This window comes from Bombus flavifrons, chromosome 5 (assembly GCF_040668555.2).
Source record: "Bombus flavifrons isolate JBK064 chromosome 5, iyBomFlav1_principal, whole genome shotgun sequence".
In the NCBI taxonomy this organism is placed as follows: Eukaryota; Metazoa; Arthropoda; class Insecta; order Hymenoptera; family Apidae; genus Bombus; species Bombus flavifrons.
The window spans coordinates 18,445,632-18,458,535 of record NC_138446.1 but is presented as its reverse complement, the minus strand read 5'-3'; the positions used below and the strand labels follow the sequence as shown (position 1 = coordinate 18,458,535).

General features: G+C 38.7%; 1 protein-coding gene across 2 annotated transcripts in view; it reads right to left on the bottom strand.

The window, feature by feature from the left end:
* Positions 1-7,820, bottom strand: part of C3G (C3G guanyl-nucleotide exchange factor) — a 48,204-nt gene extending 40,384 nt beyond the window's left edge. Inside the window, exons 1-2 of one of the 2 annotated variants that reach the window (XM_069114167.1) lie at positions 6,972-7,820; positions 329-870 (exon numbers count right to left, since the gene is read on the bottom strand). In XM_069114167.1, coding sequence (XP_068970268.1) covers positions 329-512 — 184 coding nt within the window. In that variant the 5' untranslated portion in view covers positions 513-870; positions 6,972-7,820. The remainder of the gene's footprint in view (positions 1-328; positions 871-6,971) is intronic. The other variant, XM_069114168.1, reaches the window with a different exon arrangement.
* Between the last annotated feature and the right edge of the window lie 5,084 nt (positions 7,821-12,904).

Here is a 12,904-nt window from a genome sequence, read left to right as displayed (position 1 = left end):
GGTAAACTTGAACGTGATCTTGAACGTGATCTTGAACGTGATCTTCAACGTGATCTTGAACGTAATCTTGAACGTGATCTTGAACGTAATCTTGAACGTAATGTTGAACGTAATCTTGAACGTAATTCGAGCGTATTCGATGAAGACGAGAAACCGGGTTTGCTAAGCAGAACCGCGTGACTAAATTTCCTCGAGTAACAAAGAAATCAACAACGGGGAATGTTCTGCCTTGACTGCGACGACGGTTCTTTTAAACATTCGACTCGTTCGGCCAACCACAACACGGAATATATCATGCCCTTAACCTAAATTTCTCTTTTCCAATTACCTTTCAAGCTGCAGGTCGATATGGAACCGGAAAGGGTCTTGGCGTGATTGGTCACGGCCAACAGCAGAGGCGTGGCAGTGATGAAGCTCTTCGACTTTGGCACGAACCCCTTCTGCACCGCATAGCTACGTGTGCGTCGTCGGAAGATCGGCGAGTCGAGGAAGCTGTCGTCGTACTGTGGCATTTTAAGAAGCTATTCCATCAAGAACCACGATGGATCCTCGTAACACGGATCACAATCGGTGTTCATTGTTTCACTGGGTTTTTCGAGCACAATCCTTTTTCTCATATTGTACCAACGATAAAGCACATTGCACAATTTGATGGGTAACTGAATCGAGTTATCGGCGAATTGGAAATTTGTTGATCGTTGTTGGTCTTTCTTGAAATTGCTGTTTACACAGATTCTTTATTTACCACTGCCGCTATTAATATTTGAGCATTTGTCTTTGCGTAAACAAAGGAAGAATGTTTCATTGATTTCAACGGAGATTTATTAATTTTTCGTTGAAACGAAAGCGTTAAGAGCTAATCGCCACTGGCTATAAGAATGAATTGCTCGATAACGACGCAATGGTAAAAGCGATAAAGCGAAGCAGCACCGCGATAAATATACCAAGTAGCACGCGAAGAATATATATCGTAGACGCAGGCTGACGGTTCTTTTTTTATTTCTCATTCTATCGCATAGCACGTTGTACCACGAATTCGTTCGATTTAACGCAAAAACATCTCGATGATCCGTTCTTTCAACAGACAGACAGACAGACAGACACACACACACACACACACACACGGTAGAGAACGGTAGTACCAGACTATAGTTATCGATGATCACTATCGAACAACAGCAACGTTTCTTAACGTAAGCTTATTAAGAAACACCCGTATGTAATTATACACGCATGATCTCACGAATAGTAGGTATATTTAGCAAGTGACTACAAGTTCATGCTGTATACTGTAAACAGATAACACCGGGCGACGATATACCGTTTCTTGAACTTTAATTCTACGCTGACAACGAGTGGCGGATAATTTATAATTGACGATAAGCGATATAATTTTAAGATATGGTCGTGCTTGAAGAAATGCGATTATTTAGGATTTAGAGTAATTCGCATAACGGTTAATAGGATATTTCCAAGCTCACTGTATGGTATATATGTGAAAATAGGAAACGAGTGAATTTTGAAATCTTTTATTTTAAACTGTTTTATTTCATAATTCTAACGTGCTTCGTCCTATTTTATCATTTTATCGTGCAAGCGAATCAAAGTAAATTTTAGATGAGTATAGTTTAGAGTAAAACGTTCGAACGGTAAGAATTCCAACGAATTCGAACGGAGATTCCACTGTGCTTGGTGAAATGATCGTTGAACGATACAGCTAGAAAAGCTGAAATATTTAAATCGAGCCACACCGATGACAGTACCGCGCCTAAATATACGTACAATGTTACATTTAGCGGCCTCGAGTACATATGTATATATGTACTATAGCAAAGTGGAGTATGTACCGAGGCACATTCGAATTCCAGGATGTCTATTTTAACGCGACGGATCTTCCGTTACGATTTCTTACCGCGCTTCCTAGTTTTTCATGCAACCTCGTAGATACAGTAATACGATATTACCGTTTGCTCTATGCTATCATCGTGTAAATGCAATCATATAAAATTCAATAGTACGAATAGCCTGCTACTACTGACAGCATCAAATTATTTCAAATTATTTCAATTATTATTATATTTTTATAATATATTTATTTGGTTCAACGTTCATGTTGGGAAAAGACGAAAGCCGAGACAAGTTCTCGTGTAAAACGAATGTCTTTAATGCTAGGAAATGTTTCAATGGCAAAAAAAAAAAATGAAAAATTAAATACTGTGTTAAGTGTAATTATGCCACGCGACAAGAGCATTGGGTTTCTAATTTGCAGAAAGTATCGATGCTCTTTTCTCTCTTTTTTCTTTTCCTTTTTCTAGACCGAGCAGATCAATGTATCCGCGTTGCCTGATAAGCTGTCAAATATAACCCACGACTCGTTTAAATTCTATAAGAATAGTAGGAAACGTTTGAATCTGCTACGTTGATACAAGATGCTTTACAAACACTAGGGACGATGGATATTTAGCATAAAAATCTGCCAACGTAAAACAAAGTTTTGAATTTCTAATTACTTTGCAATTCAAAAAAGAACTTATCTTTCCAATTCTTTAGTCACCTTCAACAAATCAATAAGAACTCAAACTCTAACCAAACAAGTCGGAAATCTTCTATTAAAGCGGTAAAATATCTCATCGTAAGGGTAAAAATCATGAATATGTTGCTCTAACAAACATTCGTTAAACCATATGATCTTGATCATATTGATTATGAAGCTTGATCAAACTGGATCGAGTTTAAATGGAGTTACCGGTTGATAAAAACGCATCGATCAAGAGACGCGCTATACGTAATACGTGGTACGTATAATGTGAAGCGGCGAGATACTTGGAGGTTCCGTCAGTCTTCGCGACAAACGATCCACGGTTGCCGGAGCGGCAAGTCGACCTTTTCTCCACCTTCAACCGCCCTGATCGCGATTCCGCCATCGCTTTTTACCGCTTTCCGAACGACTATGATTCGATACAAGACCAGGAGGTCAATCGTGTAACGTAACTAGTTCCACGCTGGACTGAACACAAGGACCAAGTTTTTCTGGCTTGCTTGCTCTCGTTAAATTATCGAGTTTTCTGGCCAAATTTATACATACGAGGCAACAACTTCAAACCTTTGTCGAAGAAATGAAACGTGGCTGCCTCGTTAGGTAACCTATTGGTGAAATAAGGGCGAAACGAACCGTAAAAAGAATAAAAATGGGTGATACGGTGGATATATGTGTGTATTGTTATAAGCTGGATAATGCAAAGAGAAAAAGAAATACGGCGTTTGAAAGACACATGCGGGGTAAAACAGAAAATAGGTACATATAGAAAACAATGAATAAGATGCGCACATATTCGACTAAAGAGGAAATATTTTATTTATTGATACGTACGTATGTAAGTATAGCGCTATATCTTAATGTTTGGAAACATACAGATTTTTCTATTATTAACAGGTATGTCGACGATAATTTTCACGTTTCTCCTAGTGTTACGTCGCGCAAGACATCTGCACGCCATCCGGTGCTGCTTGACCGCCGACGGTCTACGGCATCGTCCTTCGACCCTCGATAAATCCAAGGAGCCCGTAAAACGCCAGCTTTTTAACGCTATTGTTTTGACATATGTCGTCAATTTATTGAATAAGTTCCATATCTTAGAGATGCTTTCTGTTTATAGCCAGTTTAGAAAGGCCCTTGGATTTACTACACGCTATTAGGAAGTCCGGAGAAAGCAGGTAGTGGCTTAGCGCAAAAAACGAATGTTTTTTGAAACCGAGAAATCCAGGTTTTCCGTTAAACAAAGACATCGACTAGCAACATTGGTAGTAGGAGGCTCCATCTCCTCTAGTCATTCTTTAACATCGACTTAAACTTCCTTCTGCTTTCTTCTGTAATCCTACGAGAACGAACTACAGTTTTCCTACAACATTCATCCTGTCGATTACGAGGCTACTTCGGTTGTCTCTTTTACTCGTTCCTTGACTACGTCATATCTTAGGATATTGTCTACGTTACTGCATATCAGTGTATAAGTGTTGAAAATATATAAAGTTTACAGCTCTGTTAATCACAGTGTTATACTTATTCAATCACCCCTATTATCCTAGCCGAAATAAGGGGATCGATCTATTCGCGGTGTCGATTCTTGCAATCGTAACGGGAATTTACGACTCCCGTTGACGCGCATTCTCGCAACCGCGTCTCCCCGCGATAGGCCGAAAATACACCTACTGTTAATAATGCGACCGAATGAAAAACTGATCATAGTAACGAAACAGTGGCAAATCTTGGAAGATTAAGCTTATGGAAAATGATACATGGCAAAATAGGATATTCTTCCGAGAACTAGTATCACAGTATTGCACGGAAGGACGAACATTTCTTTAAGTAAACTTCAGTTAAATTAACCGCTTGGTATGCACAGGTGATATATCGCGAAACGCTGTAGGTCAGCCTAAAACTTACTTATTCTTTATTTGTAGCATGTTTTATGTTTAGGATTGGTCGAAAACTGATTTTTACCCTCGATATTCGTAACTAAAAGCACATAAAATGTCTCGCATATCTAATATTTGTATGTTTATAGGTGTCATTTCGGACAAAGGAAAGAGAAAAAGAGAAAGATTTATTTCTAAAAATACAACATATTCTGTGTTTAAAATCTTTTAACGCGGTTAATCCCGTCGATAAAAATAAATTTCTGTTATTTGGAGGAGATACGTCTGAAGCACGATAGAACCACGATCAACGATCCTCTCTTAGCAGTACGTTGTCAAATAACAACAAACTAGCCGACTTTGGTAAAGTACCAACGTCCTAACCTAACCCCAAGAACAATTTTGACTACAAACCGGTGCAATTATTTAGCATACTCTTCGACAGCCTTGTAATTATGCAGAGCCGCGAGAATTTCGCGACGGACCGAAATTTCCTGATTAATGATAATCGTAATTAGCGATGATGAACTTGCGACCCAGTTATACTCGGCTTCCTGTCACGCCTAAGACTTTGCATTATTTTTCGAATTGGACGATTTCGCATTGGTGCAACTCGCGCGATTTTCTCTTGCGTTTGACGTGGAACGTCCAGATCGATAGGACTTTTAGCGTGGAAACAATAAGAGAAGTTAATGCTGACCAGCGAACGAAAAATGAAATCACAATTTTTAAATAAAAATTTACCATCCTGGACTGGTTTTTTTTATTTCCTTCCATCTGCCCCTGGTGCTTTTGTCTCTCCTCTGATCTTTCTTTAATCCGTTTACGGTCGATTAATTGAGTTAAATTTTATTCTTTCTAATTAAATTTCATTGGTTTGCACGATCAAGACACGGCCAATGACAGAATATTTAAATGCAACTAACGACATACAACTTCCATATTGCATATAGAATCTATTAGTTATATAATAATTAAATAGTTTGACTCTGCCGTTGATGCGATTATTTCGTTTCATCCGTTAATCATCTTTGTCGCAATTTTGAAATATTAAATTATCTCGGCTGAAGAAAAACGTTTCTCTTTGATTCATTATTTCGTCGGTTTACCTTCTAAATGAACGAATTATTTCCAAAGTTTCCAAGTGGATTGCCGTTTAATTGTTCAACGAATGAAAAGTAATCGCTTCGATGTCGCTTATCGTCATCATCTTTGACCGCGGAACGTCGTTCACACGGATTAAAACGCATATCGGTCGCTGCGCCGGCTTCTATTCAGCTAACTAATCGGGCCTTGATCGTTTATTACGCAGCATCTATGCGCCGTTTGCTCCAGATCGTCTGACGTGTCGCGATCTAGGTCGTCAAGAGCATCGCGTAGATCTTTTAATCGCCACTTTGCGGAAAAACACGCTCGATCTCAGCGAAACGAAACGAAACGAAACGGGTATCGGTTGATCGGAACGTTGGTTACGCGAATCCGTAAATTGCGTACAACCGCTTCAGTTTGCTTATGTACATGTCGCGACATTTTCGTCAGCGAGCTCTAACGTAAGCGAGACGTCGTGTCGTCGCAATGCCGAATTGACTCGAACCGCTCGAATTGTAAATGCCGACAATGAGTAAACGACGGTGTGTAAATTCGGCAATTAACGATTAAGCATTTCGATAGGAAGACCTGCGAAATGTCCAATCTCTTCAAGGGCGAATTTATCAAGTCCATAAAGAAACAATTAGTTTTAACTTTTCACTTATTGGATATTGAAATACATGTATAAATGTTATTAGGCGAGACGGACAAATCATTTTTTTAAATGATCGAGAATTATATTTATCACCGTTTTCTAACTATAATGTAGTATAGAACATTCGCTCCGTTTAATCGTTTAGTACGAAATATATTGAATTTTATATTTTATATTATATAATGGTTTTTCTACTTTTTTCAAAAAGTTCCGTTTCGAGGAGCATCGATGACGAATTGAGACGATTCAACGACCGACTTTTTTATCCATTGATTCGTGTTATTTGTTTAGAGAGAAATGCTTGATGAAGAAAGGCTTGATGAAATGGCGGAATAAATATGCTGTGATTGTATTAAAATATAGTCTCGATTACTTGCGGAACCCGAACGAAGAAAAACAACCAAGATTGACTATTAAATATAAAACGGAATTTTCGTCCAAGTATTTGATTAAAAACATTCGCTCGACGCGCTAGTAAACTTTAACTGTGACCAACGTTTTTTACGCGGCTCTATGTTACATATATATTCTTCTTGCATATTTTTTCTTTCTCGCTATTCTGATCATGAGATCACTTAACCGTTCAATGAATTTTCATATTTTCGTGGAAACGTTGTTGTTCTTTTTAGTGAAACGTGTACACACACAAACCATATGCAATACTAGCAATTTATGTAATATTCTCTCTCCATATAGTATAATGATGATGAAAAATGATGTCAGCCTTATCTATGCTTTTCACTTTATTCGGCAAATTTATTCGAATTTCTTTATCTTCTCTAAAAAAAGAATCACTATAAATAAATCTTACGATCCATTCACAAGCAACATCAGCAGAGTCAGTCCCATGCCACTTTCATTCATCGCATTTTATTCATCGTTCAACTTGAAACACCGCTGTTATTTGATCCCGAAAACAGGTATTGCACGAACGAGTGAATAACGAGTAAAACCGAGCCACCGATCGAACAAATCAACATTAGTTGTTACTGCGACACACTTTTACGTTTAAATATAAACGTTACTTGCATTGAGAATTTCGTTTTCAAACACCAAAAGTAAATTCTCAATTTTCTTCGTCGCACGTCCATTTCGAACTAGTCGATTTTAAAGAAAATCCACTTTACACCAACTTAGTAAAAATGACTTCTAAGTGAAGAAGAAGGAACGTCGAGCAATTGTTTACTTGGTGTAACTAGACACAGGAATTATCCTAGAGCTTCCAAGTCGTCGATCGTGAAGTGATTCGCGATTGTTCGTGGAAAAGAATCGAGAGCTTTACTTACTTTCAACGACTAACTCGATACACGCTGTTCTCGAGTTTTGAAATGCTCGGGAATCGCCACGAGGCGATAAACCGAGAAACCGTGCTTTTCGCGTAACTCCAGATACTGTCCTAAAATCCTCGATCGATCGGCAATGATTATTATCAAGATGTATAAGAAATACATTAATATTTACTACAATCTGCAGGTTTTTACGTAGGTATTTAACATTCACCACGACGAAAGGCTATGAGAAGATAAAGATGAGAATAAAAGAAACGTTACTTGTTATACGACCCGATATACATTGTTGATTTCTAGTTAGAAACTGATCGATCGATTTATTACTCGACGAAGCTCCGTTTTGGTGGAAGATCGCGGAACGACTAAAGATTCGCTCTCGGAAAGCTTTGCCTCTGATGTAACGCGATACATCTATACTACACACCATCATCGTGTGAATCGTGAAAAACTGATGTACTTATCGTGGAGATTAGTACCGCAATTTTACATATCCGCCATTGATTTCTTAATAAGCTAATCCGACATATGAAAGGCTTTAGTATTCGTATCGAATTTGCGAATCTTCCCCTAATCTTCATATTACAAAACTACTACTACTACTACTACTACTATTAAACTAGATGTATCGTCTCTATCTTCGAATAAAAATTAATCTGTTAATCTTTACATTGCGACGAATCCTCCAAAAATTTTAACAATAAATAATAGTAGATGATAGTGGACGATGTTTTATGTTTTAGTAAGAAATCTTTTAGCCCATAAAGTTTAAAATTGACAAAGATAAGGTGATTTTGATCAAGTCGCTCCATTTTCGTTCTTGCAAACGTATATGTAACATAATGTATTTTTAATAGGACTTTGATGTTGCATTAAGAGGCGAAAAGATTCCTAAACGAATTATGTTTGTGATATTGGCGATTAATTATTGATTGGCGAATTAAAGATGAGGAATTTTTACGTCTAGTGAATAACTGAATAACCGAATCCGAAAGTTGATCTAAATTTCATAAGAATCTTGATGTTGATTTACCTTGATTTCTATCATTTTTCAAACTGTAAATCTACAAAGTTTTAGCAAGATAACACGAATCTTCCTATATTTAATGCACCTCGTTTTATCCACTTTCCATCGATCCAAAAACCATCAATATCCAGGCAGTCGTACGATCGTAGAAAAGGTAAGAATCGATCCACTTCACCACGGAAAATATATATTCACTAAAAAACTAATCACTCGTTAGAGACACTCTGCGTCTATCTTGAACACGGATCGTTGCTCGCGTCGATTCATCTTCCATAAATTTCCTCATTGTGTATTTTCTGGAAGATTAGAATCTCTACTTTCGAAGTAATAGTCCATACACTTTCTCCAAAGCGCGAACAATTACATAAAACCGATATACCTACGTAAAACGGATTCACCACGATTGTTACAACCAAGTTTCTATACCAGCATCTAGATTTGTTCGACGTAACTCATTTTTACAACAGTAATCCATCTTCTGCGATTAACGCGATCAACGATCGAGAACTTTTACCTTCAGCTCTATATTATCCTTAGGAAAAACGTAATCAGTCTGAAACGAATTTTCACATCAAGCCAACACGATTCTCCAATCTGTGCACCGTAGTGTTCCTTAGTTTCCACCGTGCGCTGACGCGATCGGTCACAAAAGACTGATCCGAATTGATCAATCCGCTGAAATTCGTCAGGATGTTGAAAATCTCACCGAAAAATTTCACTGACTGTTCCCCGACGTCGTCGTTTCGTTGTGTTCGACGTTTAGACGAGTGCGTTGGAGACGTCTACGAAAGAGCACCGAGCGTAAATCTGGTCCGCGGATCGGATTCCAAACAGGTCCGTCCGAGTTTAAACGACAGAGTCAAAGAGAGGCAAGTCGCACGCGAATCCGGAGGTGAACCGCGGCTAATACTCGTGGACCGTCCACTAGCAGGATCGCCCAGTAATATCTGTGACTTTGGCCGGGAAAGAAGGCTTGTCTATTTTAACGGGTCAGAGAGACAGAGAGAGAGAGAGAGAGAGAGAGAGAGAGGATCTGGCGCGCGCGCGTGCACAATCTAGCCTCGCAAAGGTCTGCGCGGTAGAGTGAGACACAAGAAAATACAAAGAGGAGACGAGACAAAAGGCCACGCACATAGGCAGCCGAGCAGAGACGAGAAGAGAAAGAGAAGAGAAAGAGAAGAAAAAGAGAAGAGAAAGAGAAGAGAAAGGCAAGAGAAAGGCAAGAGGAAGAGAAAAGAAAGAGAAGAGAGAGAGAGAGAGCGCGGAGAGGAGACGAGGAATTGAGAAGCAGAGAAGGAGGCGGTACAATTTATTTGCGGACCCCTGCAGCACTGTGTCAGCGTGCGATGGCTAGAACTACTTTTCTTCCTCCTCTTTTTCTCGTTTCATCTCGCTCGCCGTTCTTTGCTTCTCGTCTTCGTCGACGATGCAATGGACATTGTCATTGCCATTGCACCATAAATTGGTTTAGCTCGCGTAAGAAAACGACCGTGCAGATTATAATTTTCCTCCAGTCAAAGCTTTCCTTTCCTCTTGACTAGGTGTCATGCTTCGAACGATCGGTCACTTACCTTCGAACAAAGATCTCTGGCTTCTGGCTAATCACGTTTTCTTTTTTTGATTGTCGCTCTTAAAGATTATATTGCATTATTAATTTTTCTACAGTTTCACCGACAAAAAGTTGCAAGTGATTAAAAGAATTAACGGATAAAGTCCCGAAATCCCACGCTCTCCTCCTCCCAGTGGCCAATCGACACGAAATTTGTGAGGGTTGATGGAACTAGAGAGAAAGAAGTAGAAGAACTCCATGTATAAAATTTTAACTTCAGGTACTAGTTAATTTCCGAGATAATAGTAAAAGATGTTTAGCGTTATAGTTTGGTCACCCGCTATAGTTAATAGTTATCTCGACGACTCGTCGAATAGCCGGTGATACGTAATAATACAATAACGATATCGACCTCGGTACCTGTAGGATATTCCACGTAAAACAGGTTACCGTAACTTTGGTCGCCCAAACACACACACGTTTCATGTTCTATTTAAACATTCTCTAAAGCGATTAAACAATCAAATGCTTGATCATTTTGCGGCCGGCTAACCCAATCCAGCTTGAAAACTGAGGCGGATCGCCGGTTACGTGTTTTATTATCTGTATAAATATAAATATATATATATATATATATATTGAACATATGCATACGGTATATTGTAAACTAACATTGTTCGGCCACCGAAATTAAAACGTAACGCAGCTTAGAAAGAAGCGGCCTAATTGTAGGTGCGCTATAGCTACTGAAGCCGATATCGCCACTGCGTCATCAGTCATCGGTTGTTTGACAATCGACAACTACTACAGCGAGGACGGTTGAATAGCGACGCGTGTATAGGCAGAATTCGATATATGCTATCGAAATATTTTTTTATCATTATCTGAGGAAAAACTAATAAACACTCGAAGCTTGAATTTTTTATTTATAGCCTACTGCCACCTTTCCCTTGCCATGCTCCCCGCGACTCTCAAAATTTCATATCGGATCGTCTCGGAATTATAGCCGAACTAACAAATTTGTATCGCACGATCTCCAGTTACGTGAAATGTTTGCTGCCCGATCGTTTCAAGGAAATGGAGAAAATCTACTACTAATCATAAATAGTATTTATCCGTAATCCTAGTAATACATTACACGTAATGCGACAATGATCTTTTATAGTACTATCACGGAATGGAAGAAAAGCAAGATAAGAGAACGATTGAAAGAAATATGTAACATATGTACATTTTCGACTTTTAAATCTATCGTTATTGTACATGTACATACTTGCGTATATGCGTGTAACATGCAAGAAAATCGAATGAAACGAATAACTGGAGGGTAATATTTGTATACGTGATGTGTCAAATCAATAAAAATTAGGATATTTATCATAAATATAAATGTAAATGGCTAATAACTTATCAAAAAGTCGTTCCTTACCATATACTTCGATGGTAGTACTTGTACCTTATTTTAATAGTACATTACGGATAAATAAGAATAGCCTACATTTTAACTGACTTTCTAATTCCGGAAACGTAGTATAAAATATATAATGATTTAAGAAACATATTGCAATTCGGAGATACTAATGTCACTTTCTCAATAATCGTACAAATTTTAAATAAATTGTCAAGTTGTAAGTCCTCGAATGCTTATCGTCAAACAACTTTCCAAATACTCTTTGATATCTTAATCTCGATATTTTATCGTCTCGAACGTCGTTCAACTTCTTCGCATTTTGTCACCTAATAATACCCTAATAACTCTGAAATAATAAGAAGGAAGGAGATCGAGTTAAATTAAGATACCATTTAGTCTCGATACATACTACTACCTATTAAATAGATTGGATCTATCGTCGACTAAACGCAACAATTTTTTAATGGAATTCTCTGTATACGCTTTTCTATGGCTCTAACGCGGTCGAATCTCTCGAAATTTCAATTCATATCGTCACATTCGTACCAAAACCATCGATTATCGTTTCACGAAACGATTAATGTCGGTAAAAAATGTCTCGTGTACAAGATAAAGCAACAAAACGTCTGCAAAACTTACGTTCTCTATAAACGAATCCCACAACCATTGTGACTCGTCCAGCAAGCTTCCTACCGCTAGGAAAATTTCTTTTCAACCTGCTCGATCCTTTGTCGCGGACACGTTGTATCACGGAACAAGAAGACTCTTTGGCTCAGGTTCGTTTCGCCATGACGATTACCGTAAAGGCTCGCGATTATCTGTATACGCGGAGATATTGAACGATAAGGAAACGATAATGACGACGATTAATTTCCGAAGGAAGACGAAGGAGGTGTCGTATCGAGCTCAGTTAGTAGCCTCGATGCGATGCAACGTGTGCGTTATGCGCGTGCAACGAGAGCCTACAGAAGAATAAGACGCATGGGATCCGTTGGATCAGAACCTAAATTAGGATCAAGCGTAACACGTACGTCGACTGGTTTTCGCACGTGCACGTTCCCCTCTAATCCGTGTACCGAGATCACGTTTGCTCGACGAAACGTGAAAACAGATGCATATTCATGAATCGCCGGTGAATGTACCATGCACACGCTACAGATCCCGGTCTCTTCCTGACGTTGCATCGCATCGGTGCTTGATATACAGATGTATGCGGTATACGAGACCCACAACACTTGCCCCTGTGGTCTCGCGTCGACCATAACTACCGATGGCATCGAGAATCGAGAAACACGAGCATCTAAGAATCTAATCCTAAACCCGATCGTTGATGACCAACTGTCTATGCGTATGTGTACACACGTCTAATATAACGTATAGGATTTGTTTCCTATTCCTGACGCTGTTTATGGTATAATGTATGCGCGGTATTTGCTTCTTGACTACCTTTGCTCCAGAAATATAATCGATA